Source organism: Cydia amplana, chromosome 17 (genome assembly GCF_948474715.1).
Source record: "Cydia amplana chromosome 17, ilCydAmpl1.1, whole genome shotgun sequence".
NCBI lineage: Eukaryota > Metazoa > Arthropoda > Insecta > Lepidoptera > Tortricidae > Cydia > Cydia amplana.
Window position 1 is genome coordinate 1886971 of NC_086085.1, and position 19451 is coordinate 1906421.

Consider the following 19451-nt stretch of genomic DNA (forward strand, 5'->3'; position numbering starts at 1 on the left):
TCATCATGGCCTTTTGGTGATCCGATCTTGGATGTGAGCCTTTTGCCCTAAGAACTCATAGGATAAGGTTTATGAAAGAAATTTTTAATTTTATCGTTTTCTTCGTCAGATTTTGTAAAAATTTGTCGAATAGATAGATCTCTCTAATCTACCTATACAACTATAAGCAAAATTTCACCGTTCTTGAAAACTATTCTACTGAATTACGAAAACTTATAGTTTCGTAACTCAACGGAAAAATTACATACATTTTTTCGTCATATATTGGGATTTCGTGTGTCTATCACCCACAATGAGGAGTTCTTTAAACTTACCAAATAGCGTATTTGTTTGACTAGTCAAATCAGTTTATTTTTTCTAACTATTAAAACTATGGGCTTTTATGGAATCTATTATGATTATTATGAAACACAGAACAAGTGACTCCTTTCCGATATTAAACAGAACTTGTGTAAAATAATAACTGTGCTCTACGTCTTTCTAATAATTCTCTCGTGCTTTCCTCGTGAATGGTGCGAAGTAATTAAATTTAAATACTTTATCAAAATCTGATGAAAATAATGGACAACAAATGGAAGCCGGCCATTTACGCTTGGTAGCGATGGGAACACGTTAGCTGCCGCCGGTTTGCGCAGCAATTTGCCACCTGCGAATATGCAGGAACCACATTTGTTGAATTTTGACGCCCTCCTTCTTGTATAAATACCTGTTCTATCTAGCGTTTTGTTATGAGTGTTTGTTTTTCCACAATGCCTGAAAACTCGCCTCTTTAATCAATGTGTCCTGCCCACCATGACTTACGGTGCCGAGACATGGACGCTCACTAAGCAGGCTGTGCATAAAATACGAGTAGCACAAAGAGCCATGGAGCGCACCATGCTCGGTATTAAACTGCAAGACCGAGTGAGGAATGTCGAGATCCGACGCCGCACCAAGGTGCGGGACGTGGGTGACGTCATTGCCAAGCTTAAGTGGAGTTGGGCGGGACATGTTGCTAGGCAGAGTGATGGCAGGTGGACCAAAATGTTGACGGATTGGTGGCCGCTTACGGATGAAAGAAGCGCCTGGCGTCCGTTGGCTCGTTGGGTGGATGACGTTCGAAGTATCGCGGGGCACTTTTGGATGAAACTAGCACAGGACCGGGACAAGTGGCGTACAATAAGAGAGGCCTATGCTCAGCAGTGGGCGACCGAAGGCTAAAATGATGATGTGATGATGATGTTTGTTTTTTGTAGGTATAATTTGTGTAATTTATTTCAATGAAATTCGAAACTCGTTAGGCAACTGTTCTGCCGGCAAAAAGAAAGGGATTAGGCATCGACAATTTTCTCGCTTGAGATACGCTGTACCTTGTAAATATCATAGTACTTATATAGTCTTTTTACATGAAATATTTAAATTTTGTGGACTACAGTTCTGTAGATTATTATTAACACTACAAACAAGTTTTTTTGCTTTAATATAATTAAACTTTCTTTTTACGACTTTGATATCACGTTTAAGTTAGATTTAAAAATACCTACAATATGTGGCTAAATATTCTTTACCGTAAAATAAGTAATTTATAAGTATTTCACGGCAGTTTAAATACGATTAAACCACTAGGTACTAATTGTCTTCATAATTTTCCATTTTAATGTTAGTTCTTACTAAAAAAAAGCCCTTTACCCTCACCATGAGTTTTACGCGGCCCTAAACACTATAGCGACTGCGTCAACTCAAACGCAGTACATCTCGCTTGCACCACTGTCTGCGCAAGGGAGATGCATTGTAAGTTTACGCAGTCGCTAGCGAATATGTCAGTCTCAATCTCGTGGTAAGGATACTTAGTACATCTAACCTAACATCTAATCTTGTGTATCATTGTAAAATATAGGCCAAGTTTCATACAAAATTGCATAATTGCATAACTGACTTTTCTACGTGGCACGTGGCGCCTAAGTCCAGAACTAATTTTGTTTGATACTTGGCTCCCGGCCAATCGGGTCCCTAAAAATCTGACGTCGCCGGTGCACTGTATTGGGGACAGTTAGGGGACGTATTTTTAGAACTGTTTGGACACAAACACGTTGGGTTTTGGTAAAGTTAATTGGTTTTTATGGTTATTTATAGTGGTTGAGGTGTTTCTCAACTTTGTAGGTGATTTCAGTGGTAAAATAAGTGTTTTTAGGATTCCGTGCCTTAAAAAGAAAACACGGAACTCTAGGGACACTTTGTTGCCCGTCCGTCTGTATGTTTGTCAAGGCCCTTTTATCTCGGAAACGCGTGGAGGTATCGAGTTGAAATTAAAACCATTATACTCAGGTCTAAAATTCATCATCACTACATAGTATAAAACAAAGTCGCTTCCCGCTGTCTATCTATATGTATGCTTAGATCTTTAAAACTACGCAAGGTATTATGATGTGGTTTTTTTAAATAGATAGAGTGATTCAAGAGGAAGGTTTATGTATAATTTGTTAACCCGTGGAAAGCTGGGGCGGGTCGCTAGTTAAGCAATAAAACAACCTCAGAAAATTCCAACTGACAATTTCAATCACCCCATCAAACCTTGGGAACTACTTCTATAAATGCTTTACATACATAGACAACTTGTTGATGCATAGACGATATAAAGCCCTCCCTTTACTCTTGATTCAACAACATACGCTTGATTTACCGTTTTCTTTCATCTAGTCGCCTTTGGCGTTTTGTATTGTTGTTGTTGCCAAAACAGTGGAAGTTTTAGGTGCCTATATAGGGCCCGATTCGGATTTTGAACTAGATACCTATCTATGTTTTTAAAAATCTAGCCTGTCAAATTTTACATTTCCGCGATTTTGGAGATAATCTTGAACGATTTCCACAGTGTCTAAAACGTCTCGTTATGTATTTTTAAATCTCAAAACGATTTTGAAACGATCTTAATACGATAATGTAACGTAAAAGTGACATTAGTAGCCCGAATTGAGCTGCAAAAGATATCTAGTTGAAATCTAAACTACCAGGTATCTAGTACATATCGTATCGTTATCTTCTCTAAAACGGATCTTGTTTTCCGAATACCGCGGATAGTTAATAAAATATGTAGCTTATTTATACCCAGATATACAGATACAGTAGAGTCCGGTTATAACGACGCCCAAGGGACCGCTGATATTACGTCGTACTAACCGGACGTCGCACTAAACGAACTGCCAATTTTAATATATTTTTTTGTAATCAAAATAATGACATCATTTTGTATTTATTAATACTTATGCGACAATCAACGAAAAAGTTTTTTGTCAAACATTTCAATTTTGACTCAAGCCTTTATCGCGGACTGTTTACTTTTGTTTCAACAAGCAACCTATACTCAATTGAGACAATTCTTACAAACCCAAACTCAATTAGGATGCGTTGTTTTATCAAACAGTTCCTATGGCCACCTCCAGCTCGAAGGTACCAAAATATTGCATTGTCACCCAACTTACATAAAAAAAATTAAACTGTTTATTTTTCTAATTATAATAATTATGTATGTGAAGTTTAAGCTCAATTGAATAATGCGAATTGGGTTTTATTTAGTTTGCAAGATTACGATCACAGTTTTTCATCTTGCTGCGTATAGGCAAAGGGGGGAGGGGAGTTGGGTGCGCGGGACAGTTACCAACAATTTATTTGTAAAAATTACGTCGCTCGTCGTTGTAACCGGACTTGACGGACGGATTTTGTGTCAATTTCCGTCGTTGAAAGCGGTCGGTCGTTTTAAGCGGAGTCGTAATAAACGGTTGTACTTTCATAGTAGCTCATACTAAAACCAAACAAGTGCTTATACTTACGTCGCTATAAGCGGTTGGTTGTTATATGCGAAGTCGTACTAATCGGACTCTACTCTATCATCTTTATTGGTAAAATTAACTACATTTTACAAGTCATTCAATCGTTCTTAAAAATAACAACCAGAATATACAAGAATATATTTGTATTTATCCCACGATGTTGACAAATAGTGTTTTCTCTAACACCAAAGGAGTAACCTGTTAAACGCTGAAAAAATACATGTTAAGGATGACCCACGTTAGACCGGGCCGTGTCCGGGCCGGAGCTTCCGGCGCTTCGTTTTCTATGGAAAGCGTCACGTGATCACCTGTCATCTCTCACAGAAAAGTAAGCGCCGGAAGCTCCGGCCTGTGCCCTGTTTCTAACAAAAGCCGTCAAAAAGGGACTTCCACTTGTAATATAAGTTACAAGCTTTTGATAAACAGGGCACTGGTCGGCCCGGTCTAACGTGAGTCATCCTTAACGTGGGGCATTACAAAAAAGTGTCTGGTTATCCTCCTGAGACAAAATGTACATTATAATATAATGGACATATTCGTACAATCTAATTTGAACCTTTCATGAACCAAATAAAGTAGCATTTCTTTCGCTCCATTGATTATTCAAAGAAACGAAATTCGTTCTAATTTACTTATAGAATAAGGTTCAAATACAAAATTTGAAAACTTTATATTGTTGGTCTTACGAGATTAAAATTTAATTTCCGTACCATTTTGTACCATGTCACAGTGACAATCAATGCGAAAGTCGCTAAGGACCTCATAAGGTACGAAATGGTACTGAAATCAGATTCCTCTGTTAGTATGCGAACATCGTAGCCAATGAGCGCTTTAAGCTTGCAACTCCTTTACCAAAATAATCAGACATATTTGGAATCTCCGAAAATATCTTTTTATCCTGGTAAGGAGGCGTTTAGGTAAGTAGCGGTTGGCTGGCCGCCAGCGACCAATATAGACGCGACATGTGCTAAGTCCGGTTTAGGTATGTTACTGTCAAAGTGTCAGGCTTCTAGGAGATTGGATGTCGTTTTTAGGGTTCCGTACCCAAAGGGTAAAAACGGGACCATATTACTAAGACTCCTCTGTCCGTATGTCCGTCTATCTGTCCGTCCATCTGTCAGTCTGTCACCAGGCTGTATCTCATGAACCGTGATAGCTAGACAGTTGACATTTTCACAGATGATGTATTTCTGTTGCCGCTATAAGAACAAATACTAAAAAGCACGGAACCCTCGGTGAGCGAGTCCGACTCGCACTTGTCCGGTTTTTAGGTATCATTCGAATTCAGACTAAGACTGCGCCGTAGAAGGCCCGATTCTTAGGTATCATTCGAATTCAGACTAAGACTGCGCCGTAGAAGGCCCGATTCTCAAGCTTGTCTAATTCTTTCAAATTTTAATATCTAATAGATTATTATTATCACATACCTACAACATTTGGAATACATTTCTTTCGCCAAATCATTCAATTGGCTAAATATTTATTAAAAGGATAACGTGTAATCATTTGACAAATGCGGATGACTACGAGCAAAGCGAGGAAGAACATGTAAAGGCGGGCTTCCACCAGTGTTGGACACTGTGCGGCACAGTGCTGCACCCTGGTGGAATCCCGCCTTTAGTTTAACTATGACCACGATCGATGGCATCCGGCAAAATAATTTTCGGCAATAATTTAGAGAACTCTAGTTCGGCGTATATCGACCGGGGTATGAACCGGTACCTTTTGTGTAACTAACCGTGAATAATTAACTTGTGAAACTAAAAATAAATATGTATAATTCACACGTGCTTGTTGCTAAGCCTACACGAATAAAGTATATTTGAACTTTGAACTTTAATTCAAAACTGTTATTAGCCCTAGTTGGTGTATTCAATTCTTTTGTTTTGAAGACTGGTAAATATAATTTAAGTACCTAGGTATGGCTCATAATTTTAATTTTCTTTCTGCGGTTATTATGTATGTTATCATTCATAAATGAACCTCCAGGCCCCTATTTCACCACGGTGACAGGTGCGAAAATTGTCGACATCACTGTTACTGACGTCACAGGCCTCCATAGACTACGGTAACCGCTTACTATCGAACGGGCGGTGTGCTTGTTTGCCACCAACATATTAATTAAAAAAAAACTCCATTATATCGCCAATAAATAAGTACTTATTTTGCGAAGCTAATGACAATTGTCACAAGAAACACGACATCATCATCATCATGTTTCTTGCCGATATAATAAAGTTTTTTTAAATAATACAATGATGGTGGCAAACAGGAATACGGCCCGCCCGATAGTAAGCGGTAACCGTAGCCCATGGATGCCTGTGACGTCAGAAACAGTGACATTTGTCGAATTGTCGCACCTGTCGCCGTGGTGAAATAGGGGCCAGGTCTGTTTCTTAAGTATGTTAAGTACACTACATTGTACTAAAAATCTATTTGTATTATGTGACTGTTTGTGTTCTAAATAAATTATTAAAAAAAAAACTCTAACGAAAACCTCAGCACCTGCCAACTACATACGTCACAGCGCAGTTCGTCCACCCTGAGAAAATAGATCGCAGTTGACAAATTGCCGCAAATTAGCTACGGGCGGCCTGTGAACCTGCAGCTCCGAGATAACATTCCACGTGTTTCTAGCAATAACAAACATACCTATTTGTATACCTATGATAGATTGCCAATAGTTAATAATAGTTATCTGTATTGTAGTGGCCAAAAGTTCGTTTTTTTAGCATTAGAAAACATAATAATAAAAGTACAATAAGGGATGACTCACGCTAGGACGGCCCGGGTCTGGGCCGCCACTGACACTTCGTTTTCCATGACTGTGTTCACGTCTTTCCTGTAGACATACACCTACTACAGTTCTGACAAAAAGAGTGCCTTTTCATGTAGATAAGGGTAAAATAAGAAGATTAACCTTTATAGCCCTTAACTTTTGGGTATGTCTGCAGGTAAGAGGTGAACACAGTTTTATGTTTGACCCGCCCCTGGGCATTTGAGATGTGTGTGTATCGACAAGTGCTGCGTATTTCATTGCGAGATAGGTTGGGGGGTTAAAATAACCCCCCAGCTAATCATCAACCAAATAGCTACCAATCACCATTCGTTTCGTCATTGGTAAACACACATTGAACTTTCCGGGGGCTATTTCAGACGTAGATACAGAAAGTGTCGCGCGCGACCTGGTTCCCCTGGACGGGGGCCAAATTGAACGGATCTGCACTCATATGTGATGTCAATAACAGACGAAAAAGCGGGCAAGCGCGAGTTGGAGTCACGCTTTGAGGGTTCGGTACCAGATATTTAATTTTTAATTTTTCTCTAGCAGAAACGTCTGCGAACGATGCGAAAGAATAAATTTAAAACTGGAAAAATTACTGTCTTGGGTAAGACTTGAACTCACGGCATCTGGACAAGACAAGACAGTAATTTTCCGCTTTTAAATTGATTCTAAGCAGACATTTAATGTTTGTAATGGAGTAGGTAGGTTATTTTTTTTTTTATATAATTATATTCGAGTTTGTCAGATTCAGAGTTCCTATGGAAGAGGAGGAGGTGAGGGGAGCCTGCAAACAAATTTCTATGCAGGCGGGTCTCCTCTCTCTGCAGCTGACTATACATAGGTAAGTAGTTTAAAATATCACATTTTTGTCTACAGGATCTCCTTAATTTTTGACCATATACATATATACACTTGTTGTGAAAACACTGGGCGTGCGATAGAGATACGAACATGCGGGTCAGTGTACGAAATTCTTTGTACTTAGCGTCCTTACTTTAACAGATCTACTCTTACTTTAAGAGATTTGCCTGTGAAGCCACGGTCCTGGGTTCGAATCCGGGTAAGGGCATTTATTTGTGCGATGAGCACAGATATTTGTTCCTGAGTCATGGTTGTTTTCTATGTATTAAAGTATTGTATATTATATTAACGGGTTACGGGTTGACAAATTTATACATAAACCTTCCTCTTGAATCACTCTATCTATTAAAAAAACCGCATCAAAATCCGTTGCTTAGTTTTAAAGATCTAAGCATACAGACAGACAGACAGCGGGAAGCGACTTTGTTTTATACTATGCAGTGATACCTATCGTTGACTGAGTACCTACCCACATCACAAGCCTTCTTGCGCTTACCCTGGGGCTTAGTCAATTGTGTAAAAATTACCTATACCTAATATTTATTTATTTACAGATCAACATTTAGAAGACAAACAGCAAAGCCTTTTAACAATAGAGTCCCGATTGATCGCTCATCACGGAACCCTAAAAAAGCACTGACAAGTCAACAATGTTTGATTGAGCGTGGATTTGCCGAAATTGTTAGTTAGTGGGTAGGCTTCGGTTGTTTTTGTCCGTGTGCAGTGAAAATTGGTTTCAACTCTATTGGACAGCGAATGATTTTATAACCGACTTCCAAGATATGGTCTATATACTCATTATTTGTCGGTATTTTTTAGGGTTCCGCACCCAAAGGGTAAAAACGGGGCCTTATTACTAAGACACAGTTGAAACTTTCACAGATGATGTATTTCTGTTGCCGCTATAACAAGTAATACTAAAAACAGAATAAAATTAATATATAAGTGTGGCTCCCATACAAAAACCTTTTGCCGTTTTTTGCGTAATGGTACGGAACCCTTCGTGCGTGAGTCCGACTCGCACTTAACCGGTCTTTTTCTGCGACGTTGTCAGATAATATGTTATCTGCGGCAACAGAGACTGATAATTCGATCTCTCTATTATTTCGCCTGAATAATGGCTGTGCTGTTATTATTTGATAAGTGTTTAGTATCCAATGTAAGTTAACTAAAAAGCCAAGCTCTTGGCCCCAAAATACAAAATTCATTTAAATTTTAGAATTATTAATAATTGTTGTAGTTGATGTTGATAAAACTTTAATTATGCCAACTTTTGAAGTAGACCATCACCACTCCTATCATGTTGTAACACTTAAAATTGAATGAGGTCGTAATAATTATACAGTGTGTGGCCTGTAACACGGGCGAAAAATTAAAACGTAGATTCTACTCCTCAAACTAGACAATGTTTGTTCAGCGACTTTTAAAAATAACTTGTGGTTTGTATTTTAAAACACTTTAAAATTTATTCGAACACGCAATGTATTACGAAATTGATTATGCCTGTACGGTGACAAGACTGACGGGCAATGTCAATTAGACGGAATTTAAAGTACATTGAAAATATTATTTAGTTTGTTTGAAAAAGGGACAATTTTAAGACTACATAATTTCAAAAAGTTGTTGAACATAAGTTTTATTGTTTAAGGAGTAGAATCTACGTTTTAATTATTCGCCCGTGTTACAGGTCACACACTGTATAGTTTCATATACTTATCCAAGTATAAATACTGCTGGAACACAATTATAGGGGAAAGAAGACACACTTTAGGGTAATCAAAATGGAAAATCAACAAACACAAATGTAATATAGACAAATGGCTTATTAAATGTAATGACTTGATCCCAATATGACCCTCAATACCCGCATCGCTATGGCAGGAAGTTTTATTATCTTATCTTTATTCAGTCAAAGCCGGAAATTATCACTGACCCCTTGAATCACGACAAATTGTGTAAGCAAAGCTTTAACATTTGGGTGAAGCTTTTAACTAATTTGTATTAAGTTTTATATTTCTAGTATTTAAGTACCTAGTAACTAACTTTCGTAGCAAACATAACGAAGAGGACAAATCGCCAAACGTGAACGATGAGTCGTTGAAGAGTTCCGTTCTGATCATCATCAGCAGGTCCATTTCAGCAAATGTCACTTTTTTGAATGAAAATGCTTGATTTGTTGATAAAAACAAAAGAAAAACACTAAATGTATGGCTTTAAGATTTGAGGAGATCCCTCGAACCCTCATGGATTCCATCATCAGAACTAAGTTTTGACAAAAACGGGACCAATGAAAAAAAAAGAATGTTTGAAATCGGTTCTGAAATGACTGAGTTATGTAGTAACAAACATTAAAAAAACAACAACTGAATTGAGCAACCTCCTTCCTTTTGAAATCTGGAAGTCGGTTAAAAAGGAAGGAATGGAAAGATTTGCACGCATCTGATAAGGTTTCGTAGCTCAGTTGGTTAAGAGCGATCGGACCGGAGTTCGGAACGGTCGCAAGTTCTAGTCTTCCTGGTGAATTTTCCCGATTTTTATTTAATATATTTGTAAATAAGATTTCAGTAAAAACTTACCAGCATCCGTGATCTCCAAGCTTCTCTGGACCACAGCGAGTAACACTACCACCATAACACACAGATCCCAATCCTTAGCCATCTCCACTGCGCAGTCAATTCCTCACCATTTTTCGAAACACTGGACACCGAACACATCGAATCTCAAAATTTAATTCCCGAAAACACTCAAATAAAAAAAAAACACGAATTTTCGACGCACTTTTCAGTGTAAAAAAAAATCTCGTCACTATTTACTTCATACTAAAACTGATACAAGTTTTCAAAGTACGGTAAGAACGATTTTTTTTTTTAAATCGACATAATTACTTTATCGTTAATATTTTTCGTTTCACAAAAGACAATTCCATTTTCGAAATAAACATAAATCCATTTTCAAAATAAGAACACTCGGATTCGGAAAACGTTCCATTTTCAAACGAAACTTCCTAAAATTCCACATAAAATTGGTTTATTTTCGTATCACCAAAAATATGGATTTATTTTTGTCCCGTTGCTCGTAGTTTTTGGAACTGTTCCAAGGATTTCTTTCGTCCATTTCTGTGGACAGCCGGATACGAATCTAGAACAGAAATGATATTCTTAATGATGTAAACACTTCAGTTTGCACGTAATTTTAGAAACACACTTTAGAAAAAAATGCGGAACATTGTATATGGAATACAGCATACAAAATTACCCACTGTTGTTGCTTTTGAGCTAAAGTAACTTATTTTGAACGCTAACTGTAGAAGAGTAGGTATGTCTACAAGTAAATTTGTTGGTAGGTATTTGATATTTAAAAAAGAAACAGTGCGCAATTTTTTTTCTGGTCTAAGGTAGTCTAGGGACGCTTGGAATTTATAAATTGGTGTCACTTTTAAGTTGCCTATTTTAAAAATTCTTCGTTGCTAAGTAATTATATACAGTCGCACTCGGAGGATAGTAAATATTTAATAGATTTTAATTAAGTAAGTCATTTATTAAAAAGCTCTATTTAAGCCTTGTTATCTTTTTCGTAATTAATTACCTTATTAAGATTCTTTGTATATATCTACACAAAAGGTAGCTAAATTAATGAAAAGTTTTATTATAGCTTCCTATTATTCAATGCCGAATTTTTTTTTTTTTCTTTTTTCATTTCATCTACATTATTTGTGATCTAACAAGTTTCATTTATGTACATTTAATACAGAAACAAAGAGACCAATTCGAGCGGAAATTGACATCAAAGTGATATATAAATTATGTCATTTATTAATCGTGCATTTCGCTCGTACTTGTTTGTACAAGTATTTATTTAATCGTATGGCAAGATTCGAGTCGCTTAAAGTATTAGAAAGTAAAAAATAATTAAAGAACTATATCCAATGTCTTGGCCCATAGGGCTGCGTCTTCACTAGGAGCGAGCAAGTCTTCATGGTTGCCAATAAACTTTCTCTTAGGGCAGTCGACTGTTATGTGGTGGATAGTCTGCTTTGGAGCTCCGCAGTCACACTCTGGCGAGTCTCGCCACCCGCACTTGCACATATAATCGGCACAGCGTCCATGCTCAGTTCGAAGTCGGTTGATCTGGCACCATTCCTTTCTGGGAGCCGAAAAACATCCTGGCTTTTTTGCAGGGTCGAAGTTCGATAGGGACTGTCTAGGCAGATCTGACATCCAGTCCTTTCTCCATTCCTCATTTATATTGAACCCACATTCCCGCAAAAATTTTTGCTGTTTCGTATGGTGGGTTCCGAGATTTCATGCGGTGCTTTGGTGGGTGTAGGATCTCTTGATAGACGTGTAGGTTGTACAAGTATTGGCGCGAGCGAAACGAACGAGCGGTATAGGAATTACGAACTCGTTTTAATAAAGCCCTTGTCTTTGGTTTCGGGCTTCAATTCACACTCGTTCGTGAATTATTGTTTAATACACAATGTAGTAATTGTGTTACTAACTATAGGTAGGTACCTACGCGGTGGGACCGAACTCATACTCGTATTTTGAACTAGATTGAGGTAGTACTATTATTTATTCTGCGATTGAGGTCACAGGTTCGAGACTCGTTCATATTTTTAGGGTTCCGTACCCAAAGGGTAAAAACCGGACCCTATTACTAAGACTCCGCTGTCCGTCCGTCCGTCCGTCCGTCCGTCTGTCACCAGGTTGTATCTCACGAACCGTGAATAGCTAGACAGTTGAAATTTTCACAGATGATGTATTTCTGTTGCCGCTAGAACAACAAATACTAAAATCAGAATAAAATAAAGATTTAAGTGGGGCTCCCATACAACAAACGTGATTTTTGACCGAAGTTAAGCAACGTCGGGTGGGGTCAGTACTTGGATGGGTGACCGTTTACTTGCTTGTTTTGCTCTATCTTTTGTTGATGGTGCGGAACCCTCCGTGCGCGAGTCCGACTCGCACTTGGCCGGTTTCATATTCGTCTTCGTGTGTAACCGACTTTAGTGCAATGACCAAAAGATTTACGACTGCCATTTGGCACCTTTGTAACGTTAGTATTCTTGGCACTTGCATCTTGTAAATCATTGTGATTATATCACTAATGATCGAAATACTTTTTTGCGAAAGGTTTTTTATTTGTTTTATTTGTATTATTGTTGCTAAGCTCATCACTGTTATTAATTTAAACTTTATTGTACTAAATAGAAGTTTATCTTACTCTTAAGTGTACGCGTGAAGGTTCACGAACACTTAAGAGTCATACGCACCATTAGCCGCCACCATACAATCGAACATAATCTTATTATAAAACGGCATTCTGAACCAACATGAAATTTGACATGAACATTCAAGTAACATAGGTATAAATTATGTCTGGTACTAGTTTTCGTTCCAAATTAGAGCCTTAAAGTAAGTATTAAGGGTCACTGACATATATTCATATTAAAGGAAAAATTGAAAAATTCACCATCCCCGGCAAGACTCGAACTTGCGACCTTTCGGAACACCGGACCGGTCCGATCGCCATTTTTCCTTTGATATAAATATTGTGGTGTCACTCGCAGTTTCTGCTTGATAAACATTAGTTTAAACAGACAGACTACCGGACATAGAGAAACTTTAAGGGTCACTTGCACCATTCACTAACCCGGGATTAACCGGTTAAACCTGGAGTTACCATAGTTACGAGTACAATCTGACACTGGGTTAATAGTTTAACCGCTTAATCTCGGGTTAGTGGGATGGTGCCAATGATTTATAACTCAAGATAGGTTATAGGCGTTCCAAAATTGAAGCGCTTAACTTGTGACAAATTGGACAAGTTGCCTTTAGTTGCGGCTGGACAAGCGAGAAATGTGCACGTGCTAACGAGCTCCCGCACACCGAAAGAGAAAGAGACGACCTTATGTTTAACAACGAGTGTGACAAAGATGGATGGAATGACAAAATTAATCAAAAATAACAGATTTCTTCGTAGGCACAGAAATAAATATGGAAGTATTTTTTGTGCACCTCAAGTATGAGTATAACCTGTCTATGGTTATATAATATCATTGGATGGTGCAAGTGGCCCTAAGAGTTTTTTGACTACGGAACCCTACCAAAAACAAACGATTCACGCTAAAAGCTCAATTAAATAATTTCACGGTCTTAATAGAGCTGTCATTCTAGCTCCGTTATTTGATTTGATTTTAATTCGACCCAATTTGAGCTAAGTGTCGTGACGGAATCACTTTACTCGCGAATTACAAGACAAAACACGATCGCGAGATGCTTTCGCAATTAAAGTGTCTACTTTGATTTTAAAGTCAGGTAGTAGTAGGTAGGTAGGTACAAGTAGGTATTTCTAATTGTTTTACCTTATTTAATGTACAATATCTGGGAGACCGAGCTTTGCTCGGAAAACATATAAAATCTCAAAAATTAGCGTTTTACCAGAGATAAAACCTAGCTAGATCGATTTTTCGCCCCCGAAAACCCTCATATACCAAATTTAATCGAAATCGTTAGAGCCGTTTCCGAGTTCCGCGGAATATATATATATATATATAAATAAATAAATATACAAGAATTGCTTGGTATTAGATAGATTAGATAGATAGATAGATAAGTGAGCGCGCCAAAAGTACCTATTTCACAATTTTCTTATAGCTTATCAAAAAAATAAATGTCAGGTACCTAATATGCAAAATAATTAAGGAGGCTCACGATAGACCGGGCCGTGTCCGGGCCGGAGCTTCCGGCGCTTTCTTTTCTATGGAAAGCATCACGTGATCACCTGTCATTGTCATAAAAAAGTAAGCGCCGTAAGCTCGGGCCCGGACACGGCCCGGTCTAACCTGAGTCATCCTTTATACTGTAGCAAATAATTTTGACCAGTATTGTAGACATTTATCCCTGTTAGGAAAAGAATTTCAGGGTGGCAGATATTTTAGGCGCGTTGTTTCATCCCCTACTATTGATACTGACTGTAGGGTTGCCAACCGTACTATATTATATAGTATTGTACTATATTTTGGCTCTCTGTACTAGGTATATACTTTTGGGAAAATACGCTAAAATACTATATTTCCGATCAAACGTACTCGTATACATATTACACTTATGTTTATAGTATTTTATCTAAAAGTACTATATTTTTTTAAATGTACCTACTATATTTTTGATGCCTTATTCTGGAAAATACCACCTATATTCCACCAAAAAATAGTTGGCAACCCTAACTGACTGTGATACAAATACCTACTTTACCGTACGCAATACGTACAGTCAAAGAATTTAATTTAAGTACCATTTCGTACCTTGTCACGTGACAATCAATATGAAAGTCGCTAGGGACCTCATACCTACGAAATGGTACTGAAATTAAATTCCTTTACCGTATTACCAAATTTGCATGTCAATGAAAATTGCATGTTCATATAACATATTTCTTCGACGAAGAAGTATCTACGAGGAAGAAGTATCTAAGTATCTACGAAGAATCTTCGTCTATGTCTAACTAATATAAAGACAAGCAACTGTCAAATCGTCTGCCCCTATCTAACCGATACCATGTTCTCACACTCTGGGGGGCCTACAGATCACGCGCTAAGTGATCACCGTTGACAGCTAGACGAGGGGCCTGTGGGTCGTAAAAGTGACAGACAACTGAATAATAATATACCTTAATCTCTTTGAAACAAGGTTTAAATATTGTCAGTGAGTTTTGACTATTGTACAAGCAACAGAACTAACTGTAGATAGACCTTAAGTCGTTGGTATAAGGTTCAAGTGTGGTTAAGTATGGGAAAGATGGTTAAACGGATTGTGACTGAGATAAAAGTGCCGCCATAGATGACAGCGCAATTTCGTTAAATTGGGTTATTCAAAATTCAGTTATGTTGCAGTTTGCAGAGTGTAAATGGGCTTTTTCTAAAATAAATATCGAAAACCCGATTCTTTCAAATCTGGACGTTCTTGGGCTCATTCTACTCAGAATCGACAGCACTCTCCATCCTACCATTAAAAAAGCGGCCAAGTGCGAGTCGGACTCGCCCATGAAGGGTTCCGTATTTAGGCGATTTATGACGTATAAAAAAAAACTACTTACTAGATCTCGTTCAAACCAATTTTTGGTGGAAGTTTACATGGTAATGTACATCATATATTTTTTTTAGTTTTATCATTCTCTTATTTTAGAAGTTACAGGGGGGGGGACACACATTTTACCACTTTGGAAGTGTCTCTTGCGCAAACTATTCAGTTTAGAAAAAAATGATATTAGAAACCTCAATATCATTTTTGAAGACCTATCCATAGATACCCCACACGTATGGGTTTGATGAAAAAAAAAATTTTGTGTTTCAGTTCGAAGTATGGGGAACCCCAAAAATTTATTGTTTTTTTCTATTTTTGTGTGAAAATCTTAATGCGGTTCACAGAATACATCTACTTACCAAGTTTCAACAGTATAGTTCTTATAGTTTCGGAGAAAAGTGGCTGTGACATACGGACGGACAGACAGACGGACAGACAGACAGACAGACATGACGAATCTATAAGGGTTCCGTTTTTTGCCATTTGGCTACGGAACCCTAAAAAAGATGTCCCAAAATGTCCATTCCATTACGTCACGTTTTTAGTATGAGAAAAATTTTCACTTGTATGTAACCTGACGTAGTGGAATGTACAATTTTCATACAAAATGTTGGGACAATTTTTTTTATCATCAGGATTGAATATGCTAGTGATTCTGAGTTGAAAGAACCCAAAAACACCAGGATCTGGGAGAATCGGGTTTTCAATATTTATTTTAGAAAACGCCCAAATTAACAACAATTAACATAACTTGACCTAAAAACTAATATCACATCAAAATCTGATGTGCGAATTGTGATTCTGCTATGTCTTTTATATAAATAAATATATTACAGATGGTCAAGCAGATCTTGTCAGTAGAAAAAGGCAAATTTGAAAAATGTAGGCGCGAAGGGACATCGTCCCATAGAAAATTTGAATTTCGCGCCTTTTTTTACTGACAAGATTTGCTTGACCAGCTTTATATACAAAGTATGTAGTAGTATATAAATAATCCAACATCAAAATAGAGTTGCACGGCTTATAATTGCGAACTACCTACTTAAAAATCACAAAAATCCCAATTTTTTTTCATGCCACAGATTATCTCTAAAACTGAAACTAAATCAGCGGCTTCCAAAATTTTTCTATTCCATTTTTCTAGTAGATGGATATTTTGTTGATTACAAAGGTCCACCCAAAACTTGGTAAAGGGAATAACCGAATTAAATAATTAGTGGCACAAAGGAAGCACATCCGTGGGGTCCTATTATTACTATGGTTATTAGGATGAGTGACTCATGGCTCGGATACTCTCCGGTAAGGATTGAGATGATGATGCATTTGTATTAAATGAAAAATTCACCGCTTCCGGCAAGATTTTTTTCTATTTTTCCTTTAATATAAGTATTATTAGTAGTGTCGCTCGCTGACGTATCATCTGCTTGAAAAAAAAATAATTTAGGATGACACATAGGTACTGAATGGAAGAATAGAATATAATTATGTAAATGATAACATTACAAATTAGTCAAATTACAAGACCTCAATGACTTGAAAAAAAATACTTATGTTGTAAAAAAAATGTATGGCAACTAAAAAACTACTTTTGCATGAAAACTATTTTTTCTTAAAAAGTTTAATAAACATTTCCCCGAAGTACTGAAAGTACCTATGTAACTAACCTAACCTATCTCCTTGTGTCCTTAATTGATTGTTTCCTAAAAAAACCTATAGGTAACCGACTTCAATTAAGATTCTATATCTCCGAGGAACACTCCAAAACTTTCGGGACAAGTTCTCATTAAGAACAGCGTAGCGTTTCCTAATAAGGCACTCAATCAATCAGCACCGCTCATAGGGTGTACGAGTATCAAGTATCTGTCACATGCCATAAATATTTAGGTGGATACACGTGACACATACATATACGTATATTTAACCGTCACCCCAATAATATAAGATAAGATAAAGATAAAAGATAGTTTATTCAAGTAGGCATAATTACAATGCGCTTATGAACGTCAAATAAAGCTAGGTAGACCGGCTCCAACCCTACACCTCTGCCCCGAGAAGATTTAAATCCCCCCTCAATTGGAGGAGGGTATCCCAATATGGGACCGGCAACAAACTCGGCGGGACACATCTTTTAAAAAAAAATTTACATATTATAATTAACATGCATTACGAGAAAATAAGGAAAAAAAATAAAAATAAAAAATTGCAGTTGATACTGAAAAGAAACCTCGGTGGCAGCATGGTTACATTTTTATCGCCTGTCACTATGCCCGTCACTTTCACACTTACATACTTCTTAGAACGTGACAGGCATGGTGACAGGCGATAAAAATGCTACAGGGCTTAATTACCTTACGTAAAATATCACGAATTATCACGATGAAGATATCACATATCACGTGTAATTTTTAATTTTTTTAAAGCTGTAAAGCCAAAAACAACAATATTACTCAAAAAATTAATTATATCAAATATAAATCCGCTCTATTTTATATGTTATAAGTGATAAATAGATTTTTACGATGCCTGTTTTTGAGAGATAGCATCTTGAACATTACGCAATACAGAAAAAACGCACATTAGACTTGCTTAGCGCCTAAGAGTACCCGCATCATAATTATCACGTGATCTTGTGACAGGGGGAGTGGGTTGCGTTAAAATCACCTTGTATCTCCAAGGGGGAGGGGGGGGGGTCAAAAATAGACCAAATATGATCATATGATTTCTGGACGACCCTTTTTCATGAATACAAACGTAGTCCTCATTTTCCTCAACCCCAGCCAAGCCATTCTATTAACTGGCGGTACGTAAATCGCCGGGACCGGTAAACATAATTTTGCGATAGGTTTAAAAGAGTCTCTTATTAAAAAAGGCAGTCGATATTAACAGCGAGCACTCTTTTAATTAAAAGATCATTCGAATAAAAGTCCTATTGGACATTTAGCAACTAATTACCTATTCTAATTATCGCTCCAATAAGGATTCAAAGGGATGTTTGCTCCAATGACCCGATTAACAGCCCCTTTCGCTTTAAATGTCATTGATATTCGGGCTTTTAAGATTTAATTAACCCTGTGGATCGGACCCCAAATAATTTTTCTTACATTTTTTTGGATGCTGGATTTTATTGCCGACTGTACCTTTTTTACAGCATTCTACTACTTATTCAATTCATGATAGTGAACACAGCAAAATTCAAAAATACAATATTTAAAATTTTACTCTGTATTTACAGTGACAACTTTAATACCTAAAAAATACATACATATAATCACGCCTATTTCCCGGAGGGGTAGGCAGAGACTACGGATTTCCATTTGCTACTATCCTGACATACCTCTTTCGCTTCCGTTACTTTACTAAAAAATACATGGTAAAATTTATAAATACACTAAATATATAAATAACAACAAAAATATAACAGAGATGTAAGTATCCTATGGTACAGCCAGTAGTAATTCAAAACGTCAAACACAGCCAGCGGAATTCGCCAGCAATCAAACTATTGAAGTTCATTACTGACCTACCTACAGCAGTGAGTGAACAACAATACGTTGCTTGTTACCGTTTTAGAGAACAAAACACGCTGCGAGTCGAATGGTCCACGGTAACAAAGGACAATATAATTACCCGTGTTGTAAATGTTGGGGGTAGACTGAAGGCTGATTAAAAATGTCACTTGTGCATATTGATACGTTATTTCGTAGGGCAACCCTTTATGGTCTAGCAGGTTTTAGTGCTCTTGAGTTGAGATGTCTTCTGAAGGCGCCGTGAGTTCAACCGGTTAGAATGGCTATCGCGCACAGTTAGTATCGGAACCGGTGTCGCCGCTCGTTCCTCTCCACATTTACTAACACTCGCGCAACGGTAGTAAAAACTAGCTAGCGCCTTGTGTGCGTGGTGGATACGCCTCCTTTAAAC

General features: G+C 37.4%; 1 protein-coding gene and 1 long non-coding RNA gene across 2 annotated transcripts in view; one reads left to right on the top strand and one right to left on the bottom strand.

Moving 5' to 3' along the window:
• Positions 1-10202, bottom strand: part of LOC134655752 (nephrin-like) — a 102345-nt gene extending 92143 nt beyond the window's left edge. Inside the window, exon 1 of the mRNA XM_063511218.1 lies at positions 10026-10202. Coding sequence (XP_063367288.1) covers positions 10026-10107 — 82 coding nt within the window. The 5' untranslated portion in view covers positions 10108-10202. The remainder of the gene's footprint in view (positions 1-10025) is intronic.
• The window catches only part of LOC134655767 (uncharacterized), a 57759-nt gene that overhangs the window by 8519 nt on the left and 29789 nt on the right, over positions 1-19451 (top strand). The gene's annotated exons all lie outside the window — the stretch shown is intronic.